At 50.2% G+C, this 19,195-nt stretch overlaps 2 protein-coding genes across 4 annotated transcripts in view; one reads left to right on the forward strand and one right to left on the reverse strand.

The window, feature by feature from the left end:
- Stx8 (syntaxin 8) overlaps window positions 1-5,776 on the forward strand; it is a 277,290-nt gene extending 271,514 nt beyond the window's left edge. The window contains exon 8 of the mRNA XM_008855736.2: window positions 5,602-5,776. Within this exon, the coding sequence (XP_008853958.1) occupies window positions 5,602-5,669 (68 nt within the window). The 3' untranslated portion in view covers window positions 5,670-5,776. The remainder of the gene's footprint in view (window positions 1-5,601) is intronic.
- Window positions 5,777-11,350: 5,574 nt separating this feature from the next.
- Window positions 11,351-19,195, reverse strand: part of Ntn1 (netrin 1) — a 223,830-nt gene continuing 215,985 nt past the window's right edge. For all 3 annotated transcript variants that reach the window (XM_029557540.1, XM_029557541.1, XM_008855738.3), the window contains exon 7: window positions 11,351-15,296. In XM_029557540.1, coding sequence (XP_029413400.1) covers window positions 14,968-15,296 — 329 coding nt within the window. In that variant the 3' untranslated portion in view covers window positions 11,351-14,967. The remainder of the gene's footprint in view (window positions 15,297-19,195) is intronic.

Below are 19,195 nucleotides of genomic sequence, written 5' to 3' on the forward strand. Positions count from 1 at the left end.
AAGAGACAGGTGAGCCCAGAGGCAGGTAGGCGCTCCTTTGCTCAGCAGCGTTTGGCTCTCTGGCCCTCTGAGCTGCAAGGCCAGTTGGAGGAAAGCTGTGGTGTCCACACCATGGGCAGACAAGTAGCTCAGAGTGCTTCAAAGTGGGCCAGTCTGCACCGAGAGCCCCAGGCTTCACTTTCCAGGTGCCAATCAATCCAAAAATCAGAATGCAAACACATTCTGCCCTCCCCCACAGTCTACTCTTTTCTTGGCTTTTTGCCCAGTCATAGAATTAAAGGGAACATTTACATGAACTTTTGAAAACAAATATTCCAGTTCTATCTCTTGTCCTGCTCAATCCCCACTTTGGCTCCAGAGTCTGAAAAAAAAAAAAAATCCATGTTTGATCAGCAAGAAGCAGCTGGTTAATAAGTAAGCAAATGTCACCTTTGGCAGCGCAACTGTGAAGGAAAACTGACCACTGCAGGTGGAGTCACAGGTTCTGTCGACCCTACAGGCTGTGTGGGGCAAGGCAGGCAGGCAGTATGTGGATTTTGGTTCAAAACAACTAGAAGCAGCCAGGATGGCTTTCCTTGTGACAAAACCAGATGAAAAGACTTCCAGACAAGGGTATCCTGCGTCTCCCCTGGTCCCCTCCACCCACACCTCTCCTGCAGCTGTGGGGTAAAAGTGGCCAATACAGAGATCTGTTCTCTGGAAAAGCTGGCCTCCATATTTCCCGTTTCTTCTCCTCATCCTTGCAGTGAGCCAAGGGCCATCGCCTACACTCCTCTGTGGCAGAGGTTTTGGCTTCACAAGCTTGTTCTTCACTGGTTTCCAGTGTTTCACTGGAAAAAAGTATGGGCCATTAGTCCACATGAACAATCTTCAGAAAACATACTCCTGTTCCTGAGCCACTGTGTTTAATGTCCTTTCCCAGTCTGAAAAGGAGTTTGTTTTCTTACATCTTTTTTTAAGTGCCGTGAGCTAGACTTATAAATATTGTAAGTAGTTGAGTAGTACTCATCTGGTAAACTGACCAAAAGGAAATGGGCATTTTTTTCCACTCCTGTAACCCTTGGCACCCCATGCTCACTCCTGAAAGGGGCTCTTGAGTTCAGGGAGGGAGCATCTGACCTGCCAGGTGCCAGCAGGGCCAGGGCAGGAGCCCAGTGAAGTGCAGAGGAAACGCCCCAGGCAGGAGCCTCACAGGTGTTCTACACTAGGGCTGGCCAGAGCGGCCAGAACGTTCATTGTTTAGAAGTTGGCAGGCTCCCAGAGTTCCACTGTCATTCTTGTTCTGAAATGTCAAACATTTCCTTAGCTAGGGGATGGATGGTGAGACCCCTCCACCCCTGAGGCCTGAGCACTGTTGTGAGAAAAAAAAAAGTTATCTTTGACACATGGCATACTGTGACTCAGGTTGTTCCAGGAGCCATTTTGCAAGATGGTCACTGCATCCTCAAACCTGGAACCACTTTCCCATGTCAGAAGGCTGGGGCCCTGGCCTGCCTCTGGATGGGAAACTAGGAAGAACTCTGTGGTTATGTGACAGTGCCTCTAACACAGTGACTTTATTTTGGTTTTTGAGATAGGGTCTCCTTCCAGCCCCAGTTGGCCTGGAACTTGCTATGCCTCCATGTCATGAGATCTGCCTGCCTCTGCCTCCTGACTTCTGGAATTAAAAGTGTGCACCACTGTAACTGGCTTATTATTATTATTATTATTATTATTATTTAGCACAGTGACTCTCCCTGAAATGTCTGTGGGTGAAACATACCCAAGAGCTGTTTCCAGGTAGTACAATGAGCCCAGAAGCAGGTGAGGGTGCCTGCGAAAGCAAGCTAGCCAGGGACTGGTTCTTGTTAAAGCTCAGTGACTTACTTGTATGTGTGTTTAAAGTTTTCCACCATAAAAAGTAGAAGGAAAGAGCAAAGAGAAGATGAAGAGAAGAAACTGTATCCTAGTTTTTCATCCCCAGAGAGTCTGGGCTTCTGTGCCTGATAAACCCCACACTCTGTTGGGCATCAAGACCCCTGGGTGGGCTCCTGTGGTTCAGGGAGGGGTTAAGACCATGGCTAAGAGTCAGACTCACCTGGGTTCCCATACAGCCTTCTTGAACCTATGTTTCCTGTGTATAGAACACACAGCAGAGTGACTAATTATGGAGAGGTGAGCCAGATAATACACCCCTAGCACAGAGACCAAAACCTGGTGACCTGTGGGGCTGAGCTTTGCCTGGCTTTGACAGGGTTCACACTTTCCAGAGCGTATCCAGAAAGACTCCATTCAGAAAGGTACCTGAGCTGTGCTCACACTGTATAGAAAGGATTGCACGATAAGGTATCTAAATAAAATCTCTTTGGCCAAAGGGCCCCGAAGTTGGCCTTGGCGTATCACTGCCGCCTACTGTCTTGATATTACTTCACTACAGTTTACATAAGCCTATTGAAAGTTTCCTCCCAGAGAACCTGTGTTCACTCTGAAAGGGTTTAAAATGTAAAAGTCTTGTCTTTGCTGTTGGAGCTCCCTTTTTGTCTTTGGACAAGACCTACTTTGTTACATGCTATCAACTTACCATCTATAGTGTCAAGAGGGAGGTCTACTTCAGTTCCTGCCCCTATCACAGTTAAGGTGCAATGTGTCTAATTCTGCTTCTGTGATAACCACCTCAGCCCCTCCGGAGGCAGCATTGTACTAACAATAGTTCCCAGAACCCAAGAGCCTTCCCTGTCTTGGTGTCTCCATGCCATCTGAAGGTTGGTAGGATCACTTTTGAATTTCCTACTTGACAGTTTCTGCTTCTCCCTCCCTGTTCACTACTCCTGTGTCTTATTGTCTTCTCACCCTTCCAAATATTCATTTATTGTGTATACACAGCGCCTCTGTGGACCCACTCTGTTAGGTTCTCTGATGCAGTGGCAAGTGAGGAGGTGTAGTTCCTACTGTGGACATCCACCTGCCACAGGAGGAAACAGATGGGAATTGGCACCTAACAATGATGTGACTAAGTCCTACTCTGGAGATGTAGAGCTGCAAAAAGCGCCACTAACTGCAGGCCATGAAGGAGATTGTTACGAAATGTCACCAGTGCTGAGACTGGGGGTTCACCAGGCCAAGAGGGGAAAACTGCCAGGCAAAAGGTTCAGCGTTGTAAAAGCAAGAGTATGGCATGTTAAAAAAAAAAGTATGGCATGTTGGTGAAGTGAAGGGGGCCAAATGGCTGGAGCGCAGGACCCCGAGGGGCTTCCGGGGCAGATCATGCATGGCTTTCTAGAGGCTGAACCTCAGTTTGAGCCATTGAAGGGCTTTGAGCAAAGAGGCAACCTGCTCAAATTCACATTTGAAAAAGATTGCTCCAGCAGCACTGTGAAGAATGAGCCGAGTCAGGAGAACGGTGGGTTTAGTCTGTGCTGCAGGGCTGGGGATTGCCCAGGGCTCAAGGCCTCTTCCCTTGAAGAGGCTTCGTGTGTATAAACTAAAAGCACATGGATGTTTTTGTCTTCACAATCAGTTATCTTTCCATATTCCTTCCCTCTCATTGTTTATTCCACTATTTTCATCACCATCATGGTTTGAAAATTCAAGACTTATGTGTGTTTTTACACCCTGATCATCCCAGCCTCAGGAGAAGCCTTGCTGCACACAGCTGCTCAGCCAGTGTGCCGGCCAATGGGAGCCTGCTTGAGCTATAGTGGCCATGTCCCCGGCTCATTTCCTTACTTCCCAAATAGCCAACCCCTCTTCCTGGCCGACTCCAGGCCTTGGAATGCCAGGAACTGCCCCCTTAGAGGCCCTTTCGGGCTGATCACTGCCCCCGTGCCCATTGCCTTCTCCTGATACTGCTCAGCATAGCCCTTTCAGCCCAGCCAGGAACAAGTCTTCAACCCAAGCTTCACTCCTAGCAGAATGACTAAGCAGTGGGACTCTGTCCACAGGGAGCTCTTCAGACAACCAGAAGTATTTCCTAAGACAAAAATGAATGAAAGATAATGCTCTTCTGGGTCACCAAGACAGTATTCCGATACATGCACATGTCTTCTCGCTGCAAGGATTTTGAACTGCTAGCTAAAGCATTATAACCCCACTCTGAAATGTTAGTGCATGGCCAAATTTACAAGGAAGGAAGGAAATCCTAGATGAAAGAAATGAAGATTGAGAACTAGAATGCAATTAACTGGTGTGCTGTAGCTGAGTCACAGCTGCTGCAATGAGGCACAGCAGCGTTCTGCAAACTTCTACAAAAGAACAGATAAGAAGTAGTTTAGGTTTTGCAGAGCACCAACAACACAGTTACTCCTTTCACTTTTGGGGAGACCATTTAAAAATATAAAAGTGTCTTGGGGGTATAGCTTACTTGGTAGAGTGCTTACCTAGAATGCATGAGGCCCTGGGTCCAATCCCCAGCAACACATAAACCAGATGTTGTGGCACATACCTATAATCTCAGTACTTAGGAGGTAGAGGTAAAAAGATCAAAGGCTGGAGAAATGGCTCAGTGATTAAGAGCACTGGGTGTTCTTGCAGAAGACCCAGGTTTGGCTCCCAGCACCTACATGGCAGCTAACAACTGTCCGTAACTCCAGTTCTAGGGGATCCGACAACCTCTTCTGACCTCCATGGGCATTGCACAACACTGGTACACTTACATACATGCAGGCAACACACACACACACACTCACACACATACACACACACACAAATAATAAGTGAAGTATTTTTAAAAAGATTAGAAGTTCAAGGTTATCTTCAGCAATAAAGTGAATTCAAGGCCAGCCTAGGATACGAGACCTTATTTCAAAAAGCAAAATAATAATAAAATAAATAAAATATAAAACAAAATAAAAGCCGGGTGTGGTGGTACACGCCTTTAATCGTAGCACTTGGGCAGCAGAGGCAGGCGGATCTCTGTGAGTTCAAGGCCAGCCTGGTCTACATAGCAAGTTCCAGAACAGCTGGGGCTACAGGGAGACCTTGTCTCAAAAAAAATCAAAATAAAATAAAATAAAAACAAATAGAGCCTGGTGTGGAGATGCACACCTTTAATTCCAGCACTCAGGAGGCAGATGCAGGTGGAGCTCTGTGAGATAGAGGCCAGCCTGGTCTACATAATGAGTTGCAGGCCAGCTGGAGCTATAGGGAGACCTTGTCTCAAAACACACACAAATAAGTAAATACATAAAAGTCAAAACTGTTCTTAGTTCACACAAAAATAGACCATGGCCAGAATTGGCCAGTTAATATTAGGTATTTTGTTTTATCAATGCTTCATCAATGCAAAATTTAGTTGGGTAACAAGAGTGGCCATCTTCGACGGTTTCTACTCTGCTTATCACCTAAGAGGCACAACACAGCTGGAGCTAGGAGTGTAGGTGCACCTGAGGGCCAAATGGCAAGGCCTGGTCCTGGTCCCTCCCAGGACTCTTGTCATGCAATCAAGAACACTGTGAGAGTTGTCAAGGCAGGCAGTGCATGTTTGCAGGGTCCCTTGCCTGCTGTGTCCACCAGCCTACAAAGCCTGAGCTATGTCCACTGTCCTCTCTGAAGATACCGCCTACAGTGTGATTCTTTTTCTGTTCTGAATCATTAAAAGAGACCTGTTCTGCTTTTCTTTTGCAGGGATGATAATGGTGATTTTATTGCTGCTCGTGGCTATTGTGGTGGTTGCAGTGTGGCCAACCAAGTGATAGCAATAAAGGGACCACCCTCTGTGACACCTGCCAATGCTGAATGAAACCCCAGAACCCTTTTGGTACACAACACCTTCTCTCAATAAATTTCCCGATGCTCTGGACTCTTGATGTGTATCACTGCAGTAGAGGAGCAGAACTGAGCAGCTCTGAAGAGCTAGCCTGGAGCACTGGCCCAGGTGTGACCCTTCTGGCTTCAACCTTCAGTTGTTCTGGCACTAGCCAGAGGTTCTTCAAGTGGTCACTGCCCCGTGGCTGCCCATGGATTCCAGTCACCCACAATATGTGGGCATCCTGAGGAATGCCAAATTAATATGCAGTTTGTAACCTTGATGGCTGATTGGCTTGGGGACATCATGTGCCCATGTACAAATAAGTGGGCAGTCTTATATCTGGATGTCCAGATAGCAGGGTGGGAGTAAGGCAAGGACCATGCAGAAGGGGCTGCCAGGGGCATATGCGTCTAAGTGTGAAACTACTACCCTGTCACCCTGCCCTGTCCCATCCCCCACAGAGTTTAGCATTCCTAGTGGTGTTGACTGCTCTGCTCTGAAGAATTTCTGAGCTCTACTTTGGGAACTGCCTTCAGATGTGAACACACATCCTTTTCCATTTCTCAGCAGTCATAAACTCATTCTTCAAAGTTGGCACCTTTCTAAGTAGCCAGTATGTTGCCTTAGAGGTTGGGGTAAGGAGCAGTCAGATGGTGAAGTACTGTTTAGGGTGCAGAGAAAAGTGTGCTTATGACATTAGGAGAGCACTGCCTGTATCTTTGTGTGTGTGCATGTCCAGAGTGAGACCATTTACATGTGTGTTTTAGAGAGTGGGGCTGCAAAGGATATTGGATTCACAAGGTGGGTGCATCTGAGTCAGAGGGGTCCAGTGGTCCCAGCAGCATGCCCACTCTTCTCTCCGTATAGAAAGCAGGAGAATATGACCAAGGACTCCTCTGGACAGAGTCAGGAAGAGAGCCACAATGTAGTCTGGAGTAGTGCCCTTTCCTGGGACTCTGGGACCCTGAGACCAAGATTCTAAATGTTCTGAAAAGGCCTGAGGTCCGTAAGTCCAGGCTTTTGCTCAGCTCTGACTCTGTCTCCTCACTCTGACACCCAGGCCAATGGCATGCCATTGAGGTTTCTTTGGCAGAGGAGCTTACCAGACAGCAGCAAGATATTCAGCTCAGGACTCCCTCACCTCAGCTACAACTCGCTGGCTGGAACCACTTACTTGGTCTTGTTCTACCACTATGAGCAAGAAGTTCTAGAGGGTGGAGAGTTAGAAACATGCAGCAAACAGTTCCAAGGATGGCCACGCCACTTATTAGCTGTGACCACAGGCAGATTACCTTTTTCTGTGCCTGTGTCATCCTCTAGAAAATGGAGATAAGACAATCCTGTCCCTCCTTCCAGGGATGCTGTGAGGACTGAGTGAGGTACTCATGTAAGCACAGCATGCCACTTGGCTCAGCTGAGAACAAGGTTCTCCATTAATATATGTCTAATCCCCAGTGGCCAGCGGCTCAGGATCCTGTGTACACTTTCCACCATACACAAAACATAGGAGTAAGCCAGACCAGAAACAAAGCTCCCCTTGCTGATTTGGCCAGTGATGCCCAAGCTTCTGAGGAGTAAACTTAGCAAGATGACTGAGGTCATGTCCCACCAGGAGGTGGCAAATGGCTGAGAGGGTGTGGGACAGGCTCTCAGACTGGGTTGTGCCATCATGGAGCAGACTGGTGAGAAAGAGGAACGAGCCTGTGTCAAGGATGTCTGATTGGGAGGAGAAGGGCTGTGTTGGACTGGGGGCCAGGGCTTTTGGATGCAGTGTGCCCTGAGACACATTTGTCAGGGAGGGGTGGTTGCTAATGGATTACCTGAGGTAAGACCAACAATCTGCAGAGCTGCATCGTCCAGTCTTGTGTGAAACCCCAAATCTGTACAAATAGTGTCTCCTTGGAGCTCCCCACTTGGGGCTCAGTGGAGGTGGCATTGACAGTCTATTTGACTTTCTCACCTCCTCTTGATTTGCTCAGCACGAAGCCCCGGCAACTCATGGGGCGTCTTTGAACCAGAGCCACGAAGGCCCGGCTCAATCGCATTGAAAGGCCTTTTCAGGAAGACACTGGCCCATGTCTGCACACAGCAGCTTCTGTTCTTCCAGCTGAGTGGGCTGTAGGCCCAGCCCAGCCATTGCTAACTGTGTGACCCTGAACAAATTACCTCACTTCTCTGTACCCATGGGCAGGGGAGGGTGGAAGGAAAGCTGCCTGGAAAGGAACAAGGCAAGGACCTGGCATCTAGACCATGGGTATTGTAGGCAGGAAGACACAGCCCCTCTCAGTCTTCCTCAAGGGTGGCCTTCTCAGCCCATCAGGCCAGAAGCAGCTAGGCATACCCAGCTGGCTGAGATGTAGCAGGGAGGACCTACTGCCTGGAGACCCGGGTAACATGGCTCCTGTAGAAGTGGTGTTTACCAGCATGGTTTTGCAAGGCCTTGTTTACCTGCAATCCAGTAACTAGCAGCAAGTACTCTGGAACTGGTTGACTAAGTCCTAACCCTCCCAGAGCACGAAGACTGGCAAGACCCACTCAGCACCCTCTCCTCAGATGCATTTTCAGTGAAAATAAACCTTATTAACATAAGAGCATAAAAACTGTTTTATGGGGCTGGAGAGATGGCTCTGCAGTTAAGAGCACTGACTGCTTTTTCAGAGGACCCAGGTTCCATTCCCAGTACCTACATGGTACCTAACAACCATCCATAACTCCAGTTCCAGAGGATCTGATGCCCTCTTCTGACCTCTGCAGGCATTGCATGACATGGGTGCACTTACATACATGTAAGCAATATACTCATACACATAAAAATAATAAAAATATAATAAAATGTTTTTAAAAACTGTTTTAATGAATTATTTACTTGTTTTCAAGTCTGGATACTATATAAAGAAATCCAGATACCTGGGTACAACTGGTACTGTTCCACTTAAACTTCATGATTATTAATAATTGTACTAAACCTTAGCTGTCATTAGCCAGGACAGTCTCCACTCCAGACCTTCAAGGCCTGGCCATAGACACAGCATCCACCAGGCCTTAGTGGCTCTGACACGAAAATTCCTGGACCCTCTTCCCCTGCTGCCTAAAGCCACCGAGTCTGCTGGTATTGTGTTTGCTCTCGAACTTGGGGTCCTTGGGGCTTTCTCACTGTGGGGCTGCTGCAGAATTCTTGACTGCTCCTCGGCTTCAAGGTTGCCAGCTGCCAGCCAGATAGCTGTTTTCCCTCCTCCCCCAGCTTTACTTACACTAGCAGCTTTTTGCATTGACCCTGCTGATGTTAACTGAGTATCCTCCCACCTTTTATTTTAAAAGGTAAGACCAAACTCATCTTTCCTCTTATTGTGCCTTAGGATTTTACGCTTGCTCCCAACCACATACCACAAAAGGCCTTGACCTCCTTCCAGAACGCCTTGCTGTCCTGCCGAGTCTGCGGTTGATAAAGCAGTGAGTTAATCCGTCCATGTCAGTATTTCTCACTGGCTGCTCTTCCTTTCACTCCCCATTTTTCTTGGCTCGTTTCTTATATGTCTTTATTTAGTATTAGAAAGGGCAGGGAAAGAGGTGTCTGTTCAACAAAATCTGAGACCATGGGATGTGTGTGTGCCCTGCGTAGGCATCCCCATGCCAGTCGCTGGCCCTGGGAAATGCAGGGATGGCGTGGGCTGGCCTCGTCAATGCATGAACCCTGCCTGGCAGGCCTTGCAGAGCTCCATCCCCAGCAGGCCTCTGGCTTTTGGAGTGACCTGGCCCCCAATCTCTGATAGGATGGCTCAGCTTCCTTCCCTCTCTAATTTTTTTAGCAGAGAGAAGGGGCTTTTCACACCACCTTGGGCCAGTGCTTATCAGAGCCCTTGCTTATTTTGTGTTTTCTTAGAATTGGGAAGCTATCAGCACCTTGTCTCCCCAGCCAGGTAGAAGGCCCCAGGAGGCAGTGAGCTGTTCAGTCAGTTCTGACACCTCTCTGATTATCCGTTTTCTGCCAGCATAGGGCCCAGCAGTGAGGTCAGAGCATACTCTGACACAGACAGCTTTGTGGAGGGAAAAAAAGCTGTCATGAAAAGTCCTTGAAAATTGAACCCTTGACCTAAAAAATGGCCAAAGACAAGAATCAAACTGTTGGGGGCTGGAGAAATGTCTCAGCTGTTAGGAACACTGGTTGCTCTTGCAGAGGACCCGGGGTCCAAATCCCAGCACCCACATGGTGGCTAACAACCTTAATTCCAGTTCCAGGGGATCTGACACCCTTTTCTGATCTCTGTGGGTATTGCATGACAGGAGTACACTTACATACATGCAGGCAATACACTCATACACATAAAATAGAAATAATAGCCAGGCGTGGTAGCATATACCTTTAATCTCGGCACTTGGGAGGCAGAGGCAGGTGGATCTCTGAGTTCAAAGCCAGCCTGTCTACATAGCAGTTCCAGGCCAACTGGGGCTGCAGGGAGACCATGTCTCCAAAAGACCAAAATAATAATAATAATAATAATAATAATAATAATAATAAAGAATGAAGCTGCGAAGGACATCACAGGACTCTTAGCCCCAGCCTCAGTGAGTCTGAAATCCTACAAGTGGTCCAGCCAGCCCTAGGAGCCTGACACTTCAGACAAGGCTTACTTTCTCCTCAGTCTGTTCATCCAGTCAAGATCTACTTCCTGTCTCTACCCACTCACCACCAGGCATTGTCATTCAGTAGGAACCTACTGGAGATGGAGTGGGACGCCAAAGTCCAGGTGTGTACCTACATACCCTGGTTTTGGAACCCTGGTCAGAGAAACCTCCAGCAGAGGTTGACTTAACACTGCCTCCAACCTATCCACAGCAAGGGAAGACTTTCATGCTTTGAAAGCAAGGGCATCCAAGAATCCGAGTTGCTGAGGAGCTAGACCATAGACCAGGCCAATGACTGAGTCTTGTCTTCAAAGCCATGGCACGGCAGCACACAGTCCCATGGCTGGCTTGTTTGTTTAGTAAAGAAATCACAACCATTTGGAAGTTTAAACATAGCTCAGCTCCTGGTGGCTGCATGGTGCTGGCATAGGCCCAGCCCCTGCCCCGCACCAAGCCTTCAGCAGTAGGCTGGGAAAAAGCTTTTGCAAAAATTCCTTGAGTTTTACCAGCCTGTTGGATTGGTCTCATCGTCTTGATTTTGAATAGAAGAACCGGGTATATAAAAATCGAAAAGCATCTACAGGTTCTGAACCTAACAGAAAGGTCAAAGGTTACCCACATACACACTACTGCCAGTGAGGCAAGTCTAGAGGACCCTCCTCTTCCCTATCCTGAGTTCTTCTCTATCTGGGAACTCCAGGAAATGGCAAGGATCTGTTCCAGGATGGTGACTTGGGACTGCAATACAGACTGTCCCATTTGAGAGCCTGTTAGCTCAAAATAACAGAGCCAGCAAGCCCCCAGGACTTTCCAAGCAAGGCTATATTTTTCCTGCCTTTTTTGGGTAGTTAGGGCTCTTTGTTTAAAACACACACAAGATTCTGTCTTACTGGGGTGTTCTAGGGCAAGACGCCATATTCCTTAAGTTGCTGGAAGACTCTACCCTTCTACCTCCCCACACTGCCACCATAGCTCAGGCCACCAAGAAAGACTGGGACACAGCACAGTATACAAGAGTTTATTTAATGATATCTGAATTTAGTTCTATCATGTGGGGCCCACGTTACAAGTTCCATCTGGGTCCATCACAACTCTAATTTAAACAAACAAACAAAAAAAAACCTTAAAAAAATCCACAACTTTCTCCATGTCATTAAATATATTCATATATAATAACCATAATATATTAGTATGCATTGGAAAGGAACACTGACCCAAACAATATGTCATGGTCACAACTAAACATTTACAATTCTGAGTAAGCAGAAATCGGCAACACAGGAGGGAGGCCAGGGAGGCCAGGAGGTGTGTCTGGAATAGGAAATGGTGAGGGATGTCCAACAACACAAGAGGGGTGGCTGGCTTGGATTTTGGCAGGGGCAAGGACCCACAAAGACAATTTTGATACCCCTGGGGTATGGCATGGCTGTGGTCCACAGGAACAGCTATCCTCGGACCATGGCCCATCAGTGTGAGCTTTGCCCACTCTCTAGGCTCTGCGGATGGAGGAGAGGAGGGTCTTTTAAGTGTTGAGATTCTAAAGGAACCATTTCCCAAGTCAGTCCCTAAAGGTCTCTTCATTTGTCTTGTTCCAGCTTGGGACAGTTCTTAGACAGCCTGTACCCATTGCCTGTATGTTACTACTGAGGCAGTGTTCCAAGAGGTCCCTAAGGGCTGTGGGCCATTCACAGCCTCCTGCCCTGCTTTCAAAGACAGATGCTCTAGACAGAGGTCACAGCTCACAAGTGTATCTAGGGATACCCCATTTCCTCTCTCAACCACACACTTTTGTGTGACTGTGTTAGCAAAGCAGGCACTGGGCTGACAGGGGCACCAGACTACCCAGTTGGTAAGAAAAAGGGCAGCTGGGGAGTCTGACTGGTGAATTATTAACCTGGTATGCATGGTATGGTGCTCTTCAAAGACCTACATATCACAACTCTGTTAATACACTCTCAAACTCGGAACCTACTTCCGTTTTGCATCCCTTCCTAACTGTACAAATAGGATGTCTCCTTTCCATCTCCTTTCCCCTTTCCATCTCCTCCCTGGGGTGGGACAGAGGGTGGGTGGGAGAAGGCTGCGTTCCCCAGGCTGGCTCTCAGGCAGAGGAGAGGTGAGCCAGGTTCAGGCTGGGTTCAAGACATGCAGGAGGCAGCTGTGACAAACTGTAATGACTTCTACCTGGCCATTCAACGTAATCCTCACTGGAGTGGTTGAGGGGTGTCACTGGATTTTCAGCAATATGTCTTGTTGCTTTGCTGGTCCCTGGCTCTAGCTAAGGGGTCTCAAAGGATACCAGGTGAGACTGGGACCCAGGTTCACAGGGCAGAGCTGGCACAGCCCTCCTGGGTAAGTCAGAAGTTATGTTAGTATAACAATAGGACAGCTGCTTTGCAGCATGCAGCCATTTGCTGCTGACAGCACTCAGCAGACCACACGGGCTAGAGCCTAGGGAAAGGCCCCTGCCCTCTAACCTCAGGCTTGGGCCAAGGAAACCACATGACCTTTCCCGGGCAGGTCTTTCTGCTCCCTGCCACCCTCTCCCCATGCTTGGAGTAGCCAAGTCACCTTTCTAAGCCCTTTCCAATGGCCAAAGCCTACCTTCCTGGACCCTGGGACTTCCTGGAGCTGCTCTCTAGTGAGTCCATTCCCTGTACCCTGCCACTCTTGATGCCCCCTCTAGAGGTGTCACTGTGCCTGTCGCTGACCCCACTCCAGGCTCATATTCTCGAGGTTTCAACCAAGGTTTCCAAACCCAGTTGCATTTGACAGCTTTTCCCCAACCCCCATCCTGCTGTGGGAAATGCTAAGTGGGCCACAGAGCTGGTGTGCAGCTGGCCAGAGTGTGAGTCCCAGTGCTATCGTGTACTTGTGACCTTAGGCATGCATGCGTATGCATTTCTTTTCTGGTAAAAAGGGGGATGACAATCCCTATCCCATGGGATTATTATGAAGACAGGCTAAGAGTGTGTGGGTAAAGTGCCTGGCACCAAGCAGGTGCTCAGTAAATGGCAGTGGTGACGTGGGCACAAGTGGGAGAAGCAAAGCCAAGCTGCTAAGGGGCTGAGCTTCATTCCTTGTATGGTCCTTTTGGGCAGCCATAAATGGGCAGGGGAAATGAAACCAATTTCCTGACGGAGAGAGGAGCCAGACCTCTCATCCAGTGTGCAGGGCATGAGGTTGGGGCTGGAGGCCTGAGTGGAGGGAGGCAAAGGCGGCGAAGGGGGCCTGTGAAGCAACAGGAAGAAAAGACTTGGAGCTGCCTGCCTGAGGATATTCTTGGAGGCTTAAGAGGACTAGGCACAGAGGAAGGCATAGGAACTGTCACAAGACAGCCAGAAAGGAATGGGTGAGGCTGCCCAGGCAAGACAAAGACAGCTGTGGGCCACAGTGGGATTCTTAACCCTTGGGAACCAGCAGTGAAGACGGCAACAGGAAGTGGCCACGGCTTCCTTGGCTCCTAGGAATCTGGCCACTCTGGGCTCTGCCTGCCTATGGCTTTGGACACTAGGGCACCTGGCTGAGCCAGCAACCTTGTCCTGACTCGAGCAAGCCCCCACCCCCAAGCTCGGCCCAACTGTCTGTACAGCCAGCATTCCATGCCTGACCAGGCCCTTTCCAGCTGTTGACACTGCTGAGAGGCCTTGTGGGAGCTGATGTCATTACACAAATAGTGTCATTGCCCTAAACCCCGCCAGTCCCCCCTCCCCCTCCCCTGGAAAAATGTCATAAAAGGGGCTGTTTCCAAGTTTCCAGAAAGGAAACTCTCTGGGAGGTTTTGGTTTACAGAGCCTCCTCCCACAGGCAGTGCCAGCAGAGCCAGTGACCACCCGGCTTGGGCTTCTCAGGGGTGTCCTTGGGCCTTAGGCCCTCTGATGGGCCAGAAGCCTAGACCAGCCCCACTGGGGCAGAGTGGGACCCAGTAGTCCCCCCACCCCCACTACAGATAGTGAGCTCCACCCAGGAGACCAGTCCAGCAGGTGGCGATGACGCCCAGAAGCTGGATTACCCAATGCCATCTGGCCCCTTGACAGAGGAACCAGATTGTCAAAGTCAGGAGTCCTATGGGAATTCCTAGACAGTAGATCGCGGAGAAAGGTGGGGAGGGGGCGGGGGGGCGGTTCTTCTGTGTCGGGGATGATGGTTTGGTTGCCCGTGCCCAGGCTGCAGGCATGAAAATTCACAGTTCTCCTCATATCCCCTTCTCCAATAACCAGCAAGCACAGCGGTTGTGGGCCACTGTGCCATTCTGTGCCCGCCTCTTGGGCCTCAGGGCCGGCTGCCCCCAGCCCCTCCACGGCGACCCCACCTTGCCCTAGGGAAGCGCATCTCTGCTCTGGAAGGAGCGCCGTGAGGTAGTAGCTACGTCGTCCTCATTTCTCCAGGGCCTGGCCTGTCAACACAGGGTCCTCTTGTGCTGTGTGCACAGGGGTGCCGCTGGGGGCGCGAGGGTGGGGCTGGGGTGGAGCCGCCGAGGGCCCCGCCCCCGCTCAGACTGCGCCCCGCCCCCACCCTCCCCCAACCTGGGAAAGCCCTGGAGGGCCAAGTCTGTGGCCATCGCTCTTGCCAGCGCCCTGGCGCCCTGGCCGCCTGAGCCGGCGCGCGCTGCCTCCGCGCTAGGCCTTCTTGCACTTGCCCTTCTTCTCTCGCTGCTGGAACTTGCGCAGCCGCCGTGCCCACGTATCCCGCCACTGGATCACCAGGCTGCTCTTGTCTGCCACGATGCCACTCTGGTCAGGCGAGTCCTCGGCATTGCCCAGCAGCAGGTACTTCTTAAGGGGCTTGATTTTGGGGCACTTGCAGGCGATGTCTCGTGAGCGGATCCATAAGCTCTGGTCACCACGGCGGATGCGACTTGTGCCCTGCTTGTACACCGAGATGATGTTCACTGTGAACTTCCACCAGTCCCCTGCCTTGTCCGCCTTCAGGATATGGATCTGGACAGCTGAAAGGAAGCACAGGCAGTGGGGTGGGTCATGGCTGGGAAGAGCAGCTGCCCGGCCCCTGGGATCAGGTGAGCCCTATCTGCACCATGTTCTTCTATAAGAACCAGGAGAATAGAGAAATGGAGCTGGGAAGTGGCTGCAGGGGGTACCCCAAGGGCCAATGGAGGTGGTTGTAGCAAAGTGGAACCCCACCTACTTTAACTGGGCCAAGGCCACTGCTCCAAGTAGCCTTCCTCCTGCCTATTTTGAAGGTGTCACCTAACACTGACTTTGGTGAAAAGCCCCCTCTAGGAGGATGCTGAGGTCCACTAAGGAGATTGGGGGAGGAGGCTGCAGGAATTAGCCACACCCCTAGCACTCTGGATAAGGTTCACCTGCCCAGGGCAGGTGGCTTCAATGAACAACAGTTCTGACACCTCGCAGACTAGAGACGGGAACCACCTCACCTGCCTGCACCTCTAAAAGCTCTTGTCACTTCACCCCAAACCTCATGATACCCCTGACACACCCGACTTCAACACAGTCTCAGCAGACCATCATGGGACCTGGGTACTCAGGAGCAAAATAACCTGCCCCCGGATGGTCAGAGTGCCCTTTCTAGAGTCCTGAGTCTTTGTTGCCTCACCAGGCTGCCTGCCTCCCTCCCTCGAGCCTCTCCGGTTCCCCAGCCCTTCGCCTTCCACCTAGTCTTCTGCCAGCCTTTCCCCTGGAGTGTACATCAGAGTCCCCTGGAGAGCTTCTGAGAACACACTGCTGCATCCACCTCAGAGCTTCAAATTCAACAGAACTCGGTAGGGGCCAGAGCCCCCATTTCATACATGCTCCCCAGGAGTGCTGCTGCTACTTGCCCATAAGACGCCGAGGGTCACTGCCAAGTGCATGAGAAGAGATGCTACTGCTGCAGAGCCACACAAGGCATTTTCAAACAAGGAACTGTTTAAGGGTGAGAGGCTGGGAGATGGTTCTGTCGGGAAATGTTTCCTGGACAAACACTGGGGACCTGAGTTCAATCCCCAGAACCCACAGAAAAGCTGGGCATAACAGCGTGTATGCCTAAAGTCTTAGTGCTATGGAGGTGAAGACAGGTGGATCCCTAAGGCTCGGTGAGTTCCAGGTTCAGTAAGAGACCCCATCTCAAAAAATAAGGTGGAAAGCAATAGAGGAAGATGCCTGAAGTCGAACTGCATCCTCCACACCCATGCACACATGTACCCATGCACACAGGTACACACACAGAGAAATGTGTATGTACACACATACGAAGATGGGAACTTTGTTAAAATAAGTTTGTGAAGCACCAGGTTTCTTCAAGAGGCTTCTTTGCCACAGGGCTTAAGGGGGCCTGTAAGTGATAAGCCATGTACCCATGTTGGTTTCCAAGCATTGCTGACTGTAGAACCCCTTGATTAGTACATCTTAGAGCCTCATGGAGCCTATCGGGGGAATTGCTGGGGATGGAGGTACACATGTCTATCTTACCCCTACAGTCCTGGAGATACCTAGAGAAGGCATCAGCCCTGCCAAGCCCCATTCAAGTGAAACACCCATCTTCATCCATAGACAGGGCCTCCCTCCTATGCCACTCTCTACACCCTGTACATGTCATCCTACCTGACAGAGAACCATTGTCCCCTAGACCAGGATGAAGACTACCCTGGCCACTGAATGCACCTGAGGCCTCCTGAGAGAGCAGTACCTCATCACCTCCCTGCCTCTGTCTAGACAACAGGCCTACCTGGAGCTCCACTGCCCCCACCAAGTCCCCTCAAGGTCTCTGGGGGTCACTCTGCCACCTTCACTCCCAGACAACCTCCCCACTCCTTCCTGTGCCCATAACTGGCTGGCCAGATGCTAGGAAGCATCAGATGTTGCCCAATTCACCCTCCTGGGGGTGGGAAGTAGGGAATTTTCCCATATTTTCATTTCAACTGTTCCTGGGCATCCTGAACTTTGCACTTCAGTCTGAGGGCTCCAAAGAATGGCTTCCATGGCAACCGTTTCCATGTTTTTGTCACCAAGGGACTCAACACTCAGTGTGAACTCTGAAGGTGGGGGTGGGGAAGTCCTCCAGCTCAGAGAAGTGGCTGGGCTGTGTGTATTTGACTGTGCAGATGGAGGTCACCGTGGCAACTGAGTGCCCCTCAGCTAAGTGAGCCCTGGTTTCCTCTTGTTGGGACTGAGCTGAATACAGAATAAGTCTCTTGGGATACAGCTATTTAACTGGGTGGCACCCTCTGTGCCAGCCGGTGTCACTCCAAGCATGGGCTGGATGTGGACCCTCTGGCTAGGGCCCTGGAAAATACAGTTTAATCACAGACTCAAGACCCCAAGTTCCTCTGTTGGAGCCCTAACACCCCTGTACTTCAGAGAGTAACTGAATTTGGAGACAGGGTCTTTCCAGAAGCAATTAAGATGAGATCATGGGGGTGGCTCTAATCCAATATAACTGATGTCCTTAAGAGACTAGAACACGCAGAGGGAAGACCACCTTAGGACACAGCTAGAGGGCAGCCAGCCACACACCAAAGGGTGGGGCCTCAGAAGAAACCAGCTCTGCTGACACCTTGACCCCAGACCCCAGGCCTAGGACTGTGGTAAATGAATTGCTGCTGTTTAAGCCAGGCAGTCTGTGGCACCTTGCTCTGCCAGCTCTAAAAACTAACAGAACTAATATCAAGGACTTGGGGTACTGGGCATCAGTCTGATGGGGTGGACTGAAGTGAATCTCAACTTTACAAAAAAGAGCCTAGGGTAAGAGCTGACAGGACAAAGTGTAGCCTTGGACTGGGCCCTCAGTTTCCCCAAGAGACCTTCCTTCTCGATAGGAGCCGTGCAACAGCATGACCCTGCATATGAGGACTGGATTCCTCAGCCCACCCTCACCTCAGAGCTCTTTCGGTGAATACCCTGAAAAGGCAGGCAGTCCCTGCCATCTCGCCCCAGGAATGGCCAGCACAGGTCTTAAGAAGACCTGTTTCAATAGAGTCCTGAAGGTCTCTCCTGGACACCGTGTTCAAGAATCCACAGGGACAGAGCAAGCAGGCCTTTTGCTCTTTCTGTCCCCTGGACAATCCAGCTGCTCTTGTTGTGGGAACCTTCCTAGCTTCAGGCTGAGATAACACAGGCCCAGAGGCAGAGGAGGGTGGCAGCAGATTCATGTGATTATGCTGGAAAAAATCCACATTTCCGCTGCCCTTGGCAACGCCTCCACACATTACAAAGCCCACCAAGTATGAGCTGCACACGCAGTGCACGGGCCAACTCCCCACAGTGCACATACTGCTGAAAATATTCAAAATACACATTGCAATAGTGACCTCAAACAGACCTGCTCTGTGTGCTTAGGGAGCACACATTCTGGCAGCCGCGTGGCACACACCAGGGCTGCTGTCACCTCTGACCAGGCTGCTGGCTGCCACCTGCAATCGGAATGACCCAGGTCTCCAGACTGTACCCAGACTTTGTGTGTGTGTGTGTGACATCACTCAGCCAGGGGACTGGGCACAGTGAGCCTCAACAGTTCTGCTAGTCCTGGGACCATGTCTACAAATGGGGCTTGTATGCCTGCTCTGGTCTTGATGCTGGTATCCCTTCCAGATTCCTATGTTGGAACCTAATGCCCACTATGACAATTTTAGGAGTCGGGGTCCTCAGGAAGTGACCACAGTAGTATAAGGGCTTCCTCATGAGTAGGAGCAAATCCTCTACAGAAGCTTAAATGAGTCCTCCCTTGCCCCTTCCACCATGTGAGGCCACAGGAGCAAGGTGGCATCTTGGAAACAGAGACCAACCCTCGCCAGACATTGGATCTGCTGGTACCTTGATCTTGGACTCCTCAGCCCACCAAACAACTACAAGCAGTAGACTTCTATACAGTTGACTGTATTTTATTGTAGCA

The sequence above is a fragment of the Nannospalax galili genome, unplaced genomic scaffold (genome assembly GCF_000622305.1).
Source record: "Nannospalax galili isolate Female #2095 unplaced genomic scaffold, S.galili_v1.0 scaffold146, whole genome shotgun sequence".
Lineage (NCBI taxonomy): Eukaryota > Metazoa > Chordata > Mammalia > Rodentia > Spalacidae > Nannospalax > Nannospalax galili.